General features: G+C 41.9%; 1 protein-coding gene across 3 annotated transcripts in view; it reads left to right on the forward strand.

Moving 5' to 3' along the window:
* LOC111863650 (LIM/homeobox protein Lhx3) overlaps window positions 1-20,899 on the forward strand; it is a 507,864-nt gene that overhangs the window by 346,390 nt on the left and 140,575 nt on the right. For all 3 annotated transcript variants that reach the window (XM_033751147.1, XM_023850149.2, XM_023850148.2), the window contains one exon: window positions 13,244-13,366. In XM_033751147.1, the coding sequence (XP_033607038.1) occupies window positions 13,342-13,366 (25 nt within the window). In that variant the 5' untranslated portion in view covers window positions 13,244-13,341. The remainder of the gene's footprint in view (window positions 1-13,243; window positions 13,367-20,899) is intronic.

Below are 20,899 nucleotides of genomic sequence, written 5' to 3' on the forward strand. Positions count from 1 at the left end.
TATATGGATGCGATGATAATATGTAAACTGAGCTAGTGCCGTATGTGTTCAGGATGAATTTTGGTTTTAAGAGATTGGAAATGAGGCTCAATATGGGGCCGTTATTTTAATGGACAAATCTATGATTTTTGGAACAAGGAAATGTTTTGAAAATTATACTCGTACTGTTTAAATCTCCGAATCCATTTGCTTCCCTCAGTTCTGATTACACTGCATATTCATTTTTGAACAGTCGTCCTATATCTGCAATTTTTTTCTTTGTAATAAATAACAAATTTTGGGGGAGGGGTCATATTATCTTTCATTTTATCAAGGTAGGTTAGCCATTTTACTTCACTTATATATTCTCTCATTTATAGGATATTTATCTTCTTCCGTATATCGTAGTTATTAATGTTTCATAGCCTGCTACATCCCGTGACACTTATTAAAAATGTAATTTCCGGTGCTTGAAATTTACTATTTTCTTTCTTCTTAATCCAAGTTAACTTTGGAAGAAAACTGTAAGAACTGCTGTTGCTTCATACGCTTTCAGCTGTTCCTCTTCGCCTAGTTCTCTTGAGGTCCTGTTTGTCGTCCCACACATCCCTTGTTCTTGAATTTTATTTCTTGCACCCTTACCAGCTTTGCAACTGGCATTATATTATGACATGACGCCTGAACGCCGGAAGTATGTAATCAGAGAAACACCGCAGAGACATCCATTGTTAGACAACGGCTCGCTAGACACGCTTCCGCAACAACGAATAGGCTTTCGGAAAGCAGATCGTTGCTATGGAATTAACACACGTTTGCGCAGCAACGTAGAAGCACATAATAATTGTGGAACTGTTGGAGGTGGTGAGCTCTTTTCGGTTCTTCCGGAAGTTATAAAGGGGGAACACGCGAGAACTGTAAGCCAGTTCCGTAGTTGAATTCAGTAGTTCAGTTCGGTAGTTGTAGAAGAATGGAGGGAGTCCTCGGCAGTAGATTGATTGGAGCTGTTGCAGTTGATTGTAATTAAGGGTGGCTGTAAAAGAAGGTGTCAATAAATCCAATCATCGAATCCAGAACCCGTTATTATTAGTCACGGAACACCGGGAACGTAACAGTATTATCTAATATCGTTAATATTTCAGATTCTCATTGCAGTGGGTATGAAGAGTAGTCTGTTGGGTTATGATGGCATTTAATACGGAGAGAGACCGACATTTTGTTGGAACGTATCGTATTCATCTTCGGGATAGAAAAGTAAGCCAAGCAAGAAACCAACAGAAACAGGCAGCGAGCTAACTCATTCTTCGATTCTGAATATGAAGTAGATATGTTCTTCCGAAACGTCGGACCTTCCCCTTATTACACGGCATTACAACCCCAAAGCAGGAACGTGAAGCTGACAACTCACCTCCAGCTAGTGCCGAGGTCAAGAAAATGTGGATCTATACATTCACTCCTCCATACGCCTTAATGACGTAGTGCTTATTTGGTACCTTTATTACAACCCCAAAAACCACACTCTTCATAGTATCGCTATATCGGATAAGTCTGGAGAGAGAGGAAATTCTAAAAGCTGATTTAACTTACCTTTGTGGTAGTAGAAGATGTTCGTCCCATCACAGAATTGATGTTCTTAACATGCTGTAGCGTATAGAGCCATTACTAGGTAGCGACTGCGAGACAGACAGGTTCCCACGGCAACGATTTCACGCGCAAGAATAGTGGAACTGTTGGAAATGGTGTTTTCTACGCTGTCCGTGCCGAGGAGTTATATAACGAAGACGCTTTGTCAGAGAGAATGTTACATAAGGACTATGATCGCAAGTGTTCAATCAAAAATAAAATGCTGGTCGTGAGTTCTTAGGAGATTGGCGCCAAGACGAACTGATTGGCCGACAGTCATAAAGTAACTCTTTACTTTTGAGCAGTAGTCGGTTGTTATGTCAGTCTGTGAAGATAAGAGTAGGAATATCTCTGTGTGTTATACACCATCGTCAGAATCCTATAGTAACTAGAAGAGTAGGAAGTTGGTGTGAGATTACTTTTTGTAATTAGAGCGTTTCATAATTTTCCATGACGCCCCATTTTGAAGAGACAGGACAGGACGTACATTCAAAATTAATTCTGAAACTATCAATCATGTAGAAAATTGGTAAGGCATCTTAGACCGGGGATAAGCCCCTAGGAAAGCAGCTACTTACACAGAAAAAAGAAACGCAAACATCCATGCCTCGAGTGGGATTCGAACTTACAATTCCAATGTTCGAGGGAGCGAAGACATTTCATGCCTTAGACCGCGCCGCCACTGTGATCATCTTGGTCAAATATTTGGATGCTAAAAACGTATGTTCCTAGTCCAGTCGCAGGTCATGAATTCAGTGATTTCCACGAATATCCCAGTTAGACGCGGTGGTTTAAACTTAGAATGTTCCTCGCAGATACGAGCCTTGTTATACTTGAAGCCGAACAACAAACCAGTGCTCCCTCAGTTTTAATGAGGAGTCGTTATAACAGGCAGGACCCCACATACATCCATTAAAACAAATTGACACCTGCTGAGGGAATAGGGGCCCGCTGTTTACCCCGCGTCTTGCAGTAAGCGAGATGGTCTTCGGGCGAGCTCCAGATAACAAGCCCCACGGCCGGTCGGCCAGTTACACTTGTTAACATAACTATCCGGTTAAGGCTTTAAGCTGCCTGCTTCCTGCCTTCCGCATTTTTTTTTTGCAAATTTGGCTCAGTTATCCAAACTGGGTGATACCCATTGGCAAGAATCACTTGGAGCTTGGTTCTGCGGATGGTAGAAGGACGCAATGAACTGGAACAGGTGAAAGGTAAAATCAAGTTGTCCCTTTACTTAATTAATTAAACATCACGCCATGAAAACGTATGAGCGAGTGAAGGTATAGCTCCATCGTTCTTGAGTTCGGCACTAGATGAATTTGAGTGGTTAGCTTAACGGCCCAGCCGCTTTACCACCGGTAACGATTGGATAGGAAGGAGGCTTGGTGGGCCCTAAGCCAGTCTTGGCCCGGCGGAGTACTTACTTACGTATGGAGCTGATCCCTTCTTGAGGAGAAGCCAAATCTGCAGCTACTGAAGAATTTCCAGCATTTTATGGAACCCGAAGGTTCATAACCGTGTTCACAAGAGCCCTCCACTGGTCCCTATCCTGAGCCAGATCAATCCCATCCATACCATATCATCCTATCTCAAAGATTCATTTTAATATTGTCCACCCACCTACACCTTGATCTTCCCAGTGGGCTCTTTCCTTCTGGCTTTCCCACCAATATCCTATATGCATTCCTTTTAGGCCTTGTGGAGTAGAGAAAAATATTTTTCCCCCTGCCGTTGCGTCGCATTATCGAGTGAGATATCCCGGTTCTTGAGATAGATCTGTGTGTCTCAGATTCTCAGTCCGAAAATTAATTAATTATATATATATATATATATATATATATATATATATATATTCTTACCATTAGGTGAACATTATGACGATATATGTGCGTGTGTGTGAAGGTACAGCTCCACAATTTTTAATGGTCATCTTCACGCTCCGACTGTTTTACGCCCGGGGGAAACGCCCCCACCCCTCTACTCTTTGTATAGTAGGATGGATGCGCCCGAGGGCTTGATGTTTCAGATAAACTTATTGCAAGGGCGCTATTTATTGCTGCTTACTTGCTGGCTTCCTCATGGACATTGAGAATTTGAGGTATTACGTTCGTCTGAAACGTCGGAGATATTCTAAGGGACTATACGGCGTCACATCCAAGAAGAGGGGTTTAGATTAACTAATGGCGTTTAACAATCACAGATTTATCACTTTATATCATTGTTATAGCATTGTGCCCTTTCTGGTCTGCAGGGCTTGTTTTATACACTGTTCCCTATGTTTCGGTAGTTATTCTAGTCCCTTCTTCAAATAACACGTTGTCATAATACTGAAAGATTTTGTAATATTCTTATTTTAACATTAGTAGTATGATTTTAAGTGTAATTCTGTGATCTTGTAGTTATGTTAGACTTATTAGCCTAGTATTCTATACGTCCCGGGTTCGGTGCCAGCTGTCGCCTTTAATCTTAGAGCAATAGAGTACTAAGATATTGTATAATTACAGATGTTTTCTGAACATGAGAGGGGAGGTAACTTCTTGAGCGTCCTGTTACATGCATAATTGTATGCTTCGAAAAACTCAGCGTATCCAGCAGAATATTTGTCAGGTGTAGTTCTGTTGCCCAATCGGTGGTTTTGCATCCAGTGCCGAGCTCAAGAATGGTGGAGCCATACTTCTAATTCCCCACACGTCTTCATGGCGTAAGGCTTAACTGCTTTATGAATTAAGCACAGAGAGGACTTCGCCTTAACTTTTTACATAACATTTATTTTTATGTCCCATGTGGGTAGTTACGTGATTAGAATCAAGTGACTGAAGTTTTTCATGGTTTTACTGGGTTACAGAAGCAAAATTCTGGATTAGCACATAACAATATGTCACTAACAAGGTCTCTTCACATTAGTTTCAGTTCTTTCTTCCATGATCTCCCTGAAACTCGACGCTGTAGAGTGTGAAATAAAGCACGCAAATTAAATATATTTTACGTAAGTTGGTAACAGTGCTCAATCCTCTCAGTCGCCCTCTGTACTGTTACGCATGCCAGAACATGAAGGGACAAGACATAACGAAACGACTCAGTACAGTACACATGTAAGGGAAAGCAGTGAAATAAAATGGGGAATATATCGGACTCAAATTGGAAGTGAAGAACCATAATTACAAAAGCTTTTTAGGATACGATACAAATACCATATAAGTATATACAGGACGTATCACAACTCAAGGACAAAACTTCAGGAATGGACTCCTCATATAGAGAGAAGAAAAAATATATGACCACATGGGTCCGGAATTGCATATAATTACAGAGTAGTAATTGTGTTTGCGCCGGTCACGGTAGCCGACTGGTCTAAGGCATGTACTGTCTTCGCTCGCTTGGAAACCGGGATCGTGGGTTCGAATCCCACTCAGGGCATGGATGTTTAGTTTGTGTGTGTGCGTTTTCCTGTGTTTGTGTACAGGTAGAGGCCTTGCGATGAGCTGATCACCCGCCCAAGGAGTCCTACAGAAAGTGTAAGATCTAGAAAAACCTAAGTGAACGGAGAAGTTCATGGAGGTAGGCCTAGGCCCAGTGGGGCTGTAGTGCCAAGGAAAAAAATTGTGTCTGCACGCCACTGAAAAGAATTGGCAGAGAAAAATTTATCACGAAGTAATGCCGTCATGATAATCATAGAGCTGTCCTCCCAGTCAAAGGCCGGCCCACCGATAGAAAGGCTGTCCTCCCAGTGAAAGGCCGACCCACCGATAGAAAGCACTCATGTCGCCAATTCTTTTCAGTGGCGTGCAGACACAATTACTACTCTGTAACTATATGCAATTCCGGACCCATGTTGTCATAAACTTTTTTTCTTCTCTCTACATGAGGAGTCCGTTCCTGAAGTTTTGCCGTTGAGTTGTGGTACACTCTGTATAGCTTCTACGAACTCTTCAACTTTTCACCTGCCAAGAGCCACATCGAAACCGTAGAACTCAACCTGTTTGACAGCTAGAGAACTAGCATGAGGCAACAACATACAGCATACCACGGCACACTGTAATCAAGTGAATTGAAATAACTGCGGCTGTAAAGGTAAAATAGAAAGTAAAGTTATCCCTTTAACGGCCCAAGAAGGCCCATAGGGTTATGACACGTCGAAGCTCCCACATTTTCTAGACAGTCGGCTCACAGATGGCGGTGAGGTTGTGAGCCTTACGCGCTGACCGTCCTTTGCCCCCCAGGAAGATTCCTGGTACCGAAGTACTGGGAGAAAAACTGCCCCAGTGTCAATTTGTCCACCACAAACCCCACGTGACCTGACCTGGGCTCGAACCCGGGCTGCTGCAGTTGGAAACGGGCGACTAATCGCCTGAGCTATGGCACGGCCTTATATTATAATTTTACTATGAAAGCATATGATGAATACAGCTCCAATGCTCTTCTTGTGGAGGGAATATGGCGGCAGAAACTGACGTTGAAGGGAACCCTCGCATGAAACAACAAAATTAAGAATTTTGGCCGGTATCCCAGAAAACCGAGATTAAGGGCCGTGGGGATTCGTTGTGCTGACCACGCAACACACTCTATCCGCTAAAGTTGGCACTAACATCGCCGACAAGCGGCGGTCGCTCGGTCGGTATAGTTCGCTTGCGGACTACAGACCACGGAGTTTATCCTCTCTCCAAGAAGTTTCTTTTTAACCCTTTTCTTTCTTCGATGCACCGTTTAGGAGGAACAGTGTTGAAACTGACAGCTGGGCGTAGGTTTGGTGATTTTAGCTATTTTAAACATAATGGATAACGTATAACACGTGATACGTTCCAAACTGATGAAACACGCCAACTTAACACCCCAATACAGACAGTGTCGTCTCATTACTTCTCCTTTTTACTTCTATCACATTATTAGAGCTGACAGTTGCTACGGTTTCCGTTCACAACTGACACCTCAGTTCTGTTGTTTCTCTCAACACTGTCTGATGGTCATCTTAAGGTCAGCTTCCATATTCTAGGCAGGAATAAAAGCAGTAAAACCCATGATATTGTATTGAAGTAGGTGGAAGGAACTTTTCCTCATACACCTACCAGCTTTTCCTCTTCCTTCCCCAGTAGCTTTTTACTCAAACACACGGGAGAGGTTCTTCCACTAGTAGCAAAGTGTGACTCCTCTATCCGTCTCGCTGCATATAACATGGGGGAAGTTTGGAGGGAGGGGGGGACTGCTGAAGAGAAGATGGCGTACTGGAGTAGGGCTAAAGTGAAGTGTAAGTGTGTTTTAAAAGCCTTCTCTGACATCTTGACCGAATCGGACACTTCCAGTCTCAGACACGAAATAGCTTTCATTCGTCCATTTCTCTCCTTCCTTTTTAGCCCCGCTTTAACACCTTTCTTTCTTTCTCTCTTTCTCTCAGTGTCGTGTCAGTTGTCCTTGTTTATCTGACTGGAACATTGCGACTGAAGTTGTACACTCGCAAGATGACGTAACGTTGCTAAGTCCAGTGCAATACTCACCATTATTCTGTTACCTCTCGCTTAAGGTTAATGATACTGAGATTCGAAGGGCTGTAAATATTCACATTACGGTCTGGGGTGTGATACCGTGTACTCATGTAGATCAATATCAACGTTTAGGAAAATGCTGCCTGTATATTCTACTCTGAAGACGGAGACACTAAATTCTTTCGAAATATTAAATTGTGATATCTGAGGTTCCCAGAGCTGAAAACATTGAGATTGCCGTCTTCTGAGTTGTGATACCGTCTAGTCTAGTAGATAAGTATCAACGTTTCGAAAGAACATGCTACCCGCATCTTTTACTCTGAAAATGGAGCAGGAAGATTCCTCCGAAACATTATTCTAATAGTTCTATAGAACTGCGTTTAGTTATAACCAATTAAATCGTCTTTCTAAGAGGAGGGGCACGCGGTAACGTAGTGAGTTACAAACCGGAATGTCGCACGTTCAACTCCCTATGAGGTCACTGGATTTTTCAGTCGACCTAATTCTTCCAGCCGCACTATGGCACTGGGCCCAACGCAGCTTCTAACAGAAATTAGTATCAGGAAACTTCTTGGGGGTAAAATGCGGCCGGTGCTTGAGGCTGACAACCTCACTGCCATCTGTGAGCCGATTCCCTCGAGGTCTCACACCCGCATGGGCCTCCACGGCCTGCTAAGGGACAGCTTTACATTTTTTTTACATAACTGGTGAAGTTCAAAAGAAGCGTTATATAAACAAAGACGAAGAGAATGTTAAATGGAGTCCAGATCCCCATATGATTTATTTGCAGTTTATTGAACAGCGTTCTCAGTGGATTAGGCTGTAAGCCTGTAATATCACGTGATTAGATGACGGTAAACGTCGCACGGCCGGTCACGGTAGCCGAGCAGTCTGAGGCATGTAATGTCTTCCCTCGCTTGGAAACCGGGATCCTGGGTTCGAATCCAACTCAGGACATGGATGTTTGGTTTGTGTGTTTTTCTGTGTTTGTGTACAGGTAGAGGCCTTGCGACGAGCTGATCACCCGCCCAAGGTGTCCTACAGAATGTGTAAGATCTAGAAAAACCGAAGTGAACGGAGAAGTTCATGGAGGGAGGCCTAGGCCCACAGGAGCTGTAGTGCCAAAGGAAAAAAAAACGACGCACGGGAAAGGAATTTAAAAATTTCAAGCTCTGATTCATTTCTAATTTTATAAGTGTAAGGACATGGCGGGTTGGAATCTGTAGCCTGAAACTAAACAGTGCAGCAGATGGCACTGTCGCCTGAGCCTTACGTGATAACTAAAGGCTTCTTCAGACTGAATAAGGCAAAGGTAAATAGTAACGTCTTTAATGCAGATGACAGAAAACTTTCCGTGAACCTCCTGAGTTAATGTCAGAGATTAATTGCCACTTGATGTAATTTGCTATTTAAATCGATCCGCTAGGTACATAATACCGCGTATTTGAATAATGACACTTTGAGTTCTCAACTGTAAACTGGGCACGCAGACATGGTAATTACTTGCACGTTTCTCGTCTTCTTCGTGACCCTTCTCTTGACTGTGTTCATGACAAGGAAAGGTACGAAGTACTAGTAAAAGAGCAGGTGAAAAGGAAAAGTCGCGGTAGGAGAAAAGGACATTTTTGGGATACTTTCAAAAAGACCATTATAATTAACAATTATAGTTCATCTTCGTATTTAGTAACAAAAAACAAACTCTGTGGTTTTAGTCTGCAAGCGAACTATACCGACCGAGCGACCGCCGCTTGTCGGCGAAGTTACTGCCAACTTTAGCGGATAGAGAGTGTCACGTGGTCAGCGCAACGAATCCCCACGGCCGTTAATTTCGGTTTTCTAGACCGGATCCGCTATTTCCTTAAAGTAACTCTTCAATTATCCTCACGAGGCTGAATGGACCCCGTTCCAGTCCCACTCCTTCTCAGAAAATCTGGTAGCGCCGGGAATTGAACCCGAACCTCTGGATCTGTAGCCAGGAATTCTAACCACTAGTTCACAGAGGTGGTCCATATGGGTCCGAAAATAAGCCGAACTATAATCTTTAAAAAGCAGTGTTCGAAAAAGAACCCCGTCTTATATCCAAGCTCAGTCGGTAGTTGACGAAAGCGTAAATCAGGAAAATGAAATGGTAGCAGGATATTGGGACCGTAGGAAACGAACCAAGGCAAGAGGCCCATACCCACATACGGATGTGAAACAGAGCCGAAACACAAAAACCAAGCAATTTAATTAAACCACAAGTGAAGGTATTTCGAGACATTACTCAGCAGTCTTGAGGCAATAAAGTTATAAGTTCTATTATAAGAGAAGACTTAAACTGAACATGTAAATAAAGAGATTCGTAACAGAATAACGAAGTCGAATTGTCACGTAGATTCGTTGAAGGGTAACAGGTTCGTGACAATAGTGTGAGAATGGTTACCAAACTGAAGGATTAACTTGGACAGATCAAGAATAAGGTGGAAAGACGTGACCAAGCAGAAAAACTGAACGTATGCAACACGCGACAAAGTTCATTGCAGAAAAGACGAAGAAGAAGAATCACAAGTATAATGTGTAAACTGTCCTAGCAGTACCAGCTGTAATAAACTAATCGCTGTAGTGTTCATTCTCATATTCATCCAATAATTTGTGCTATCAGAACTTTCTATCTGTCTGTCTGTCTGTCCGTCCCTCCGTCTGTTCATCCATCTATCTGTGGCTCTACGGTTGTTTTGTCGGACCTTGACCGCTTTTCCATTTTCTTAATGTTATACGCAGTAGGTAGTATTCCTTGGATGGTGGATCAGCCCATCGCAAGGCCGCTACCTACACACAGAACAATACAAACACAGAATAAACGCACACAGACATCCATGCATCGAGTGGGAATCGAACCCACGATCACGGTATTCGAGCGAGCGAAGACAGTTCATTGTTTAGACCCCTCGGCCACTGTGATCGGCCATCAGACTTTGGGGGATAGTAATTAACTTCTCCCACAAGTGTAGGGAATCATATATGCCATGTACTCGTACTTGATTTGAATGATGCGCTGGGTTTTGCTTTTTGCGAGTGATACAGATATGATTGGATGTGTCCTACGGAAAGAGAGCTGGCACTCCGCCTCAACATCCGTGCTCTATTGACTTCATTTCAGAAGGCCGTGTGTCCTCTCTACGGAGGGGGATGTCGCGAAGTGCACAGATAGACTCTATCATCATCATTATTATGGGGGGGGGGGGTGAAGGGAGCCTCAAGACACTTCGCAAAGAGCCATCAAAATGGGGAAAAAGCTCTGAACCAGCATAAAGCAGTGCTTAATACTGGTTTCTAGCTTGGCTTATTTTCATCCGAAACATCCCTTAACTGTAAACAGACTGCACGGCGTTATATCCCAGATTACAGAGCTCTTCATAACCACCCTCAGTTCCTATTGCCCGGTCTTGTATATTCCGAGAATCACAGGAAACCGTAACTGCTCTCTAGAACCGAATGTACAATTAGAGTATAGAAGCCGGGATAGCTCAGTCGTAACAGCGATGGAATACGTGTTGGAGAACTGGGGTTCGATTTCCAGCAGGGGCAAGTTTTCGTTTGTCTACTCCATAGAGTTCAGATCGCCTACGGGCCCACTGGGTCCCTGTGCTCAAAAAAATTAAGCACTACGCCATAAAGTCGTATGGGGGAGTGGATGTATAGATCCACATTTTCTTGAGCTCGGCACTAGTTGGAGGTGAGTGGTCAGCTTCACGTCCCGGCCACTTTACCCCCAGGGAAGGATCCCTCGATACCCATTGGATAGGAGGTTGGGTGGACCCCAGAGCAGGTCTGGACGATGTGGAGAAAATTCTTGACCGTATCGGGACTCGAACTCCAACACCTCAGTCATCCATCTCGTAGCCAGTCGCTATACCGACTACCCTACCCGGGGGTAAGCGACAGGAGCGTGAAGCTGACCGCACACCTCCATCTACTGCCGAAGTCAAGAATGGTGGAGCTATATCTCCACTCCTCTCTACGTTTTCATGGTTTGGCGCTTATTGAATTGAGCACAGGAACAATGTTTTTCCCTTGGCACTACAGCCCCAGTGGGCCTAGGCCTACCTCCATGAACTTCTCCATTCACTTCGGTTTTTATAGATCTTACACATTCGGTAGGACTCCTTGGGCGGGTTATCAGCTCGTCGCAAGGCCTCTACCTGTACACAAACACAGAAAAACGCACACACAAACTAAACATCCATGCCCTGAGTGGGATTCGAACCCACGATCCCGGTTTCCAAGCGAGCGAAGATAGTACATGCCTTAGACCGCTCGGCTACCGTGACCGGCTGGAACAATTTTACCTTTACGTATAAATTAATCTTTTATTAATTTGTGATGATGTTAATTGAATTGAATTGGTAGGAAACAGGGTCTCGTTAACTTTTATTCTTAGTGGCTGAACATTTAGCTCCATAATAAGAGGATAAGTGCTGAAGAGTGCTGTTGAGCCCTAAGGGAATGTTCATGAAATACATGATACAGTTAACTAACCCAACGAAGGAGATTTCTAGTTCAGAATCAGCGGAATAGGGTGATCGAAAATTAACGCTCTAGAATCATATTCGGGAACTTTTCCTTTCGGATCCCTGCCTAATCTCGACCGCAACACCCGCTGTCCTCAGTGAAAATCGTCATGATTTTCCTCACTTCCTCCACGCAAATACCGGGAGAATACCTTGATTGAGCCACCGCGACTTCCAAATCCCTTCCAATTCATCATTTATTAATCATCTTATCGTCAGATGCTTTTCGTATACTGTCAGTGCTGACAGCGTCATTAAATCAGCAAATAATTTCTTTAGAATTCGAGAGTCTCACAGTCACTAAATGTCATGCCTTTAATATAAGCAACTGAATTTAGTCAACACGTCTTTCCGTCTACGTTCATGTCTTCCAGGTTGTTTTCTTCGTTTCAGATTTTAATCTTAAGTTTATGCATGTATTCTTTGTTTCCCGTTCATGCTACATATTATCCCTCTTTTCATCTTCACATTAATAATATTTTGAAACTCGTTAAGCATTTTCCTTCAGCCTCCAGTTACTTCCTCCTTCCTTCTTCCCGATATTTTCCTCAGCACCCTGTTCTTAACACTCCCCAGTGTGTTGTTCACTTAGGGCGAAGGACTACCTATCACACATGGTCCCCAGTGACGACAGAAAAATTTCGGCTTGTGCTTTTGTTTTTGCCCTTCTAGCATTCTTGTATTATCCCTTGATGCAAAGAAGAAGAAATGAACGACGTACTAAGAAGCTAACATCAGCATAAATTTGAAGTCATATCTCACTCACTCATTCATGGAGCTGAGCCCTTCTTGAGAAACTGCCAATTCTGCAACTACTCAAGAATTTCCCAGGATTTTATGGAACCCGAAGGTTCATTACCGTGTTCACAAGAGCCCTCCACTGGTCCCTATCCTGAGCCAGATCAATCCAATCCATACCATCCCACCCTATATCTAAGATCCATTTTAATATTGTCCACCCACCTACGCCTTGGTCTTCCCAGTGATCTCTTTCCTTCTGGCTTTCCCACCAATATCCTATATGCATTCCTCGTCTCACCCTTTCGTGCTACATGCCCTGCCCACATCATCCTCCTTGACTTTATCATTCTAATTATACTAGGAGAAGAGTACAAATTATGAAGCTCCTCATTATGCAGTTTTCTCCAACCTCCTGTCACTTCATCTCTCTTCGGTCCAAATATTCTCCTCAGCAACCTGCTCTCAAATACCCTCAGTCTATGTTCCTCTCTTAAAGTCAGAGACGAGGTTTCACACCCATAGAAAACCACAGGCAAAATTATAGTTTTATAACAGTTAATCTGTTTTAATGCCGATCGCCCTGTCATTACCTTATGTTTGACTTGCGTTTCTTTAGGTAAACTATTACGTCATTAGGAGGAAAGTAATCTTCCTCACCGATAGGTGGCAAGAGCCATAACAGAGTACCAGAAAATAATCTGTCGCTTCTTAGCAACATGTACGTATATTCAGCAATTAATGCACTCCGTGAACAGGTTACTCATAATCTAATTTGGAGGACACATGCACTTAACTTTACATGTCCCTGTCCCGTCCACAACCGAATGGCTATAAATTGACGTAAATTCATGCGACATGTGTGACATCTATGTGCAGGTTTGGATGGGCCGGTGAGCAATGTTGCTGCTACCTGTGTGAGCTCCTCTGGCGCTTGAGAAAGGTGGCGCCGTGGGGGTGAAGGAGGAGGGAGGGTCATGCACAACACGGATAATGGAACAGGTGAGTAGGGAACTGTATTCTGCATACTCCATCATTCAACTTTCCAGATATTTAAAGCAATTAATGACGTGGAAATCTGCGGAACCAACGGAACCGACGTAAAACGCAAAATCCTTTCAGGGAGTTCTACAGATGGCAGCATTGTTACAGTATGAATTTACTTGTACATAAGTGTGTTAATACTTGAAACGTTTGTTGCTATAACAACACTTTTAACTGCCTTCTTCTTGATAGGAATTTTATATAAAGAGTACCGTAATGAGTGAAACAATACGGTTTATTTTCGTATGCTGTTAATAAATTAAAAGGATCGTGTGTGGCATAGACACACTGTACTTCAGATTAAGTATGTACATCTTTCCTGTAGAGATCCTTGACTTAACCTATTGCGTAACGTTCCATTAGCTAATTGAATCGTGTAATGTACTTGATGGAAGCGCGTTTCTATCGAGAAAATTAATCACTATTGAAGGATTAGTTGCACCTGCTTGGGTGTAGTTTTCATGGGTTACATGTGAAACCTCGTACGAAATGTGACTGCGTTTATACCTCTGACTTTAATTGGAGATAGCTTTTAATGCAATGGGATACAAATTAACCAACACTAAATTCATGATATAAGGTAATATTTGTAGCTGTTAAAGAAATTGACCCGATTTAGAACTCATTACCTTATTTATGGAACAGTGTATTGAGCCAGTTCAATCCACGTCCCAACTGAACGCCTTGTTCCTCGAAGATCTTTGACATTACCTCCTCACCTATATAGCATTCTATTGCTGCATGGCACAGACCACACAGAAAACAAGTCACATGATAACTATCTCGCCAGTCATTGGCGTGCTGTTGCCTAGCAACGAGTTATAAATATTCATCCTATTGTTGCGTCAACTTCAGCGAGGTGTTCATCGCGCCGTTGACTAGCTGTACACGTTACAATATATATATATATTTCATAAAGATTGGCTCAGGCATTCAGAGGTTGATGAGTTGGATGCGCAGACACACAGACAGCATGATGATGTCATAAGCCTACTTTTATTTTCTTTTTCAAAATAAGGAAAGTAAGCAAAAAATATGAGAGGTGAGTAAACGTTTGTGCTTCAGACATTAAAAAACACACACGCACACACACACACACACACACTTCGTCTGCTGTGGCAACATAACCTAACTTCTATACACGTCAACGTTTTCAATATTCAATTACATCGGACTGTAAATCTTATGGCAGCAGTCAGACAGGCCAAATCGAAGAAACTGCTCTTTCCGACGTAGCAAAGCCTTTCTGATATTTATTATTTGTTTCCGCAGCTGCTAAATCTATCTCTCTAGATCGAAGTTTCTGAATGTTTTCTAAATACTACCGTTTCCAGAAACATCTGCCCCAACTCCAGATATTTTACTTCTGTTAATCTAAGTAACATTACATTTTACACATAGTAATAATTTCGCAGTTTGTTTTTGGCTTACTTTCCTTGGTTTCAAAGAAATAAAAGGAGGCTTATGAAATCACCTTCCTGTCTGTATGTTCCCCCCCTCCCCCCAATTTGTTTAGGAGGCTTATGAGATCGCCTTTCTACCTGCCTGTTTGCTTGTGTCTATGTGTCCTTCTACCCCTAAAATCTCGTTTCCTATGCAGTCCGTGTCATATAGGAGGAAAGTAAGGGAACTTCTTGTGCGTTATGGTTCTGAAAGCGTTCTCTGAAGTCGAAAGAATATAAACTATAGTAGTTTTGGAAAGAAACTGCTCAGTAAAAGTATATGCTCCACACTGAGCAATTTATAGTGCTGCATAATGAGTAATTATATGCTGTTCAGTTTCCTTGAAGATTGTTATGCAGGATACTGAATTCTGGGAGGCTACGATCAGCTTGTACATAGGCCTGTAGTCTTTAAATGGGAAGCCAGGTAAGGTATGGACTGGCTTCATGTGACTTCGGATAGGATACATTGGAGTGTTCTTGAGAACTTGTTAATGAATGAACATGAGAAAAAGCAGGGCAGTTCTTGAGAAGTTAATATAATTTTCAGGAAGGCTCCTGTTACATGGAGTTAGTTACAAGGAAAGATTTCTACATATAATGTCATGTGTTCGAGTATTCGTGACTAATAATACCGTGTTCTGGATTGGATTTATTACCACTTTCTTGTACAATCACTCGTACTTGCAATTAATACAGTGCTGATTTACACAATTTGCAGTTCACCGTTACACACGCACTAGGTTTCTCAGTCTTTGCTAGTCGTCTCCTGATAACGGAATCAAAACAGTCTCACTGTGACTAGATCTTCAAATCACGTACTAAGTCTTCACAGGCCGAATTATAATCCTTGGATTACAAAAACCAAGATTATTCTCGGATTTCCGGTCTATGTTTCTACAACGTTATTCTAAATATTGTCTAAGTTTCCGTGGCGCATAATTTTCAAACCGCTAACAATAAAATAAAACTGCTTACGGAATATGAAAATGTTTTATTACTTATAGAAACAATACTGCAGAATTCTAAACAACTTCAACCTTCGCGCCTTTTATGGCACGTAAGTTGTGAAAATTGCAGGACACGGAAACCCCGACAATAATTTAGAATAATTCGATTCATTCAAATGTGCAAACTCCCGGAAACGAAGAAGGTACGTGTATGTCAGCCATTCAATGGCGAGGTTCAGCAGTAAATTCATGGTGATACAACACGAAGGGTAGACATGTAGAAGGCTGTATGAAGTGTGACAGGCTCGATGTGGAGGCCATGCGGGTTTCAGGCAAGTCACACTGGGCATACGGCGAGAGAAAAAGATTGGGAATTAGATTTCTGTGAGCAATAGAAATATTCTGGCGGGCTGAATTGAAAAGAGCTACAGATACTGAGCATCCCGAATTACATACATATATCGTCCAAAATGGGAGACTACATGCATAGCCCTGTAGATTATTCAAATATATTCCGTACGTTCAAACAGAGCTATTTATAAAAACCGATTTTAGACCACACTTCGAGTTCGATCGCGGCCCTGAGGCTACTAATGGCCTTTCTTTCTTGCATTATTTAATGACGCTTCTAGTATCGAGAGTATATGCCTTCGGATGGTGGGAAGATTGATGACTTGAAGAGGTCTAGAAGGAAGCGGTTACGACAATCGAAGTACTATCCCAGAATTTGCCTAGAAGGACTCTGTAAAACTACAAAATCCTCTGTCAGCATACAAGTGTCCTGGTCGAGAATGGTTCGACGCTAGTAATGGTGATGGTGACAGTAGTAGTAGTAGTAGTAGTAGTAGCAGCAGCAGCAGCACCAGCACCTGTAAAATTTGGAGATTTTGGGCCCATAAGAAAATAATAGAGATCATAGACAAATTCCAATAGCAAAATGAGAAATTAGCCTAGAGCTCACAATAATATAAACTTCGATAATGTCTTGTCATAATTAACTCCATTGAGAAGTCGCCCGTCGCTCAGCTACTCAAGAATTTTTCAACTTGTAATGGAACCCGAACGTTCATTTCCGTGTTCGCTGAAGCCCTACACTGGTCCATTTCCTGAGTTAGACTAATCCAGTCAATACTACCCCATCCTAATTCTCTAAGATCCATTTTAATATTATCCTCCGACGTACGTTCAGGTGTTCCTAGTGGTCTCTTTCCTCCTGGTTTTTCGATCAAAATCCTGCATACATTACTCTTTCCCATGCGTGCTATATGCCCTGGCCGTATCATCCTCCGTGAGTTGATCATTTTAATTATATTTGGAGAAAAGTACAAGTTATAGCTCAGGAAATTAGTCGCCAGCCTATGAAGTGAATATGTGTCATTTAGTGCTGAGGGTGTCAGCGAAAATACATAAAAAGTGTGCTATTAAGAAATAATAAATACATAATACCTTGAATATAATTCTACGTATTTTCACAGATACCGATAAAATTAGCTAATAGAACTCTTCATGAAAATCTTAAGGACCCCAAATATAAGGCGGCCAATTTTTCTATGAAGCATTTGAAAAACTTTTTCTCCTATATTCAGATTAATATGATATAAGCGAAAAGGAAATAGAGATAAATCCACGATTCAAAGCACCAAAAGCTGTTAAGAACTTAGAACGCCAACGTCTGCTGTACTGTACTGTATTCTCAGTGTATATGATGATGCTTATTGTGTGCAATGCCGATTTTGAACCTTATTGACGAGCTCTTGATTGGAAAATGTACTCCATGATGCAATGCAGTAACACGGTCCCCTCCCGGCAACCCTTCTTACGCTGTGTTAGGCTTATTTGTGGCGTTTTGTAAACGGCATTTCATGGAAACACAAAATACAGCAGATGAAACAAGCGAATATCGCGTTTTAAGAGCATAATAATGCGAAACATCGATTACAATAATATCTATAAAATACTTTATGGGATTTATGGGAAAATCCATTTATATGGCTTTATATGTCGGCGAATATTGTATGACTACAAAATGATCGATTTGTACCCTGTACAAATCTCACAGAATGACTATAACAAACAAAATCGGATTAACTATTTATGATACAATAAAATTGTATTTATGACGTCATGCCTAATCCGGCGGGATAACCGAAAATAGGAATTTACCGAAAACTTCCAGTGAAAATCTTTAATGTCATATTAGGAATAAATGGATGGACTTGACCTTCACATTAAGCGTTCTTTTATCCTTTGTAAATAAGGCTTAATAATTATAGAATTTAGTGATGACTATTACCGGGCCGTGTTTCTATATGTACAGGTACCTAGTAGGTGATGTTTGTCACAGTTTGTTGGATCTTTGAAACAGCATCGAATCTGATTCCTTTCATTGCAAATATTAATGTAGCAAATAAAAATTCAGCCGGTGCTAAACCAGGGGAGTTGGGTGGATGGGATAACACGGGGATCCCTCCTTTCGCTAAAACTCGGAGACAGAGCCCGAAGACTGGGCCGGCGCATTGTAGTGCAGAACGCAATGAACTCGAGTGACCAATCTCTTAATCACCCCTTTACAAAATTTACTTTCTACATATGTTTTTCTCTCACAGATTCATGATGAATCAAAAAATACAGTGAACATAGTTTTCACCCGCGATATTTGCATTCTCAATTTCTGAGTTGCTGTTTTGAACCTTTTATGCCATTCAGACACATTTGTTCTCCATAAACATTCTTCACCGTACGTACGTTTCAATATTTCAAAAGTTTCTTTAGCTGTCGAATTTAATTTTACACAAAACTTCACCGCTTCTCTTTGTTCCATTTTGAAACCTTCGGCACGACGAAAAAACTAACTTCAGCAAAACAGCTGTAATCCTGAAATGTATCAACCGAACAAGTTTAAGCTTGCCCATCATATAAACAAACGTTCTAACTACCTCCGTTCATCACCGATAGGTGGAATAAATAATATTACTGTAATAGCGTCAGTTTGGGAACTTAATTGTCACACTGTGTAGATATAAGCTCAGAACTACTCACCGCTGACACCATTTTAATTAAGTATGCAGGGTAAGCTGAGGACAAAATTTGGGCACGAGTTCCACACACTAAACCAAGAAAGAAGTCCATATATTAAGGCCGCTACCTACGCAGGACAACAGACAAAGAATAAATACAGATAGGCATCCATTCCTCCAGTGGACTTCGAACTCATGATTCAAGTGTTTGAACATGCGAGAACATTTCGTGCCTTAAACCGAGCGGCCTCTGTGATCGGCCATAATATTGTGACGTATAGACCAGTTTCTACACAACGACCGCGAAGCAAACGAGGCAACGGCCGTTACTACACAGCAGATGCTTAACAAGCAACAGTTGAACTACAACAATAAAGGAACTGCTGAAAAATATTTTCTACTCGGTCCGTGCAAAGTGGCTATATAACGAGGACACCAGTCCGGGAGCTCAGTTGTTAGTTGAAAATCAGTGTGAAGAGAAGATTAGCAGGTTGATGTGTAATGGCAGCCAGCCTGGAAGTTAGTCAGTTGAAGCACTAAGAGAGTTGTAAGGGAGTCTGTGAAGAGAAGACATGGTCTGTGCAGTTGAATCCCCACCATCAAAGCCGTTACCAGGAAACGACTGATGAAGATACAACGGACTGAGAAAACTTAGCTTGTGCTGTAGCGATGTCTAAAGCGTCTAAATGAGAGGTGACGCTATAATTAAGTATAATCACGAGTCCTGTGTTAAAGTGGTCAATAAATCGAATGTCCAATCCAAAACTCCATCGAGAGTCACTCCTTCACGTGACAATAATAAGCAGTTTTTCGAGTTTGAAAATTTTCTCCATTATCTTGTGCCCGACCTGCGTGTTTCAGACAGGCAGTATATTAACAGGAAGAAATTATTTTTGTGCGTCGATCGGTAGTGCAAGGCGGCGGATATACCGACCCGCCTTTCTCTATTTGTCTGGTTGCCGTAGTAGAAAAAAAAAAATCGGCTTCTGATCATCATCGTCAGAGGGCGAAGTTAATAAAATGGTTCCTGTCACTGAAACTTTTCTCTCCTACACACTCGACCACCCGAACTTTCCTGACTAAATATATGTATATTTTTGTCAACTGGCGAGCTTTGTCTCTATACAGATATTGCTTCAACTTCAGAATACCCTGCGCATGGCACCAGCATGAACAACTTAGTCATTTTATACCTCTGAACCTTTTTCTTTTATTATTTTGTGGGTTTGGTTGAGCCTGAGTCCATTTGGTACATATGCCACTAACTGGCCTTATGTACCAGCCCCAGATAATGGATAGTATGGGGAAGCAGAAGTACTTGGAAGAAACCTGCCCTAGTGCCGTCCTGTCCACCGCAAATTTAACATGACCGGACCTGACCTGAGATCGAACCCGAACAACCGCGGGGGGAAACCGGTGACAAACCACCTGAACTATGTCACGGCCTTACACCTGAATTTAAATAATTGTACACAAATTTATTTCGTCTTATTTTGTCTGCAGAGAAGTTTGTCTCTCCAGGACCCATTCCGAGACTAAATTTTCCTGATCTTCAAATATATATATATATTTTTTTTTAGATCCATACTACTTTGCTAGCTTAAGACGTTTTGTGTTATCCAGTCTAGCGATTATTGTATGTATCCTTCGATGTCTTCCGCTCGCTCCTCCAAATTTGCTCCTTATATCATCATTCTTCAATGTGGGCCCCTCCTCGAGAAGCTTGCTAATAGTAGTACTTTTGGCTTATTTTGGACTCCGTCCATCGTCTGGTATGTAAAAGATAAAAGACCACGACGTTTCGGAGACTGGATCTGTCTTCATCTTCAGGTGGGTAGGGAAGGATAAACCTATTCAGTTGGGCCCGTTAGAAACAGCTAGTCTCAATCGCTGGACCTCCGAAACGTCGTGGTCTTTTGTCTTTTACATACCAGACGATGGATGAAGTCCAAAATAAGCCAAAAGAAGTACAGTAGACACCATTGTCAGAATCCTTTCAAGTATATCTTGCTAATAGTTTAAGAAATTTCATTTTCTAAACATTTTATTCTTTTTTTATTTTCGCTGAGTCCATGCTTCGGA

The sequence above is a fragment of the Cryptotermes secundus genome, unplaced genomic scaffold (assembly GCF_002891405.2).
Source record: "Cryptotermes secundus unplaced genomic scaffold, Csec_1.0 scaffold234, whole genome shotgun sequence".
In the NCBI taxonomy this organism is placed as follows: domain Eukaryota; kingdom Metazoa; phylum Arthropoda; class Insecta; order Blattodea; family Kalotermitidae; genus Cryptotermes; species Cryptotermes secundus.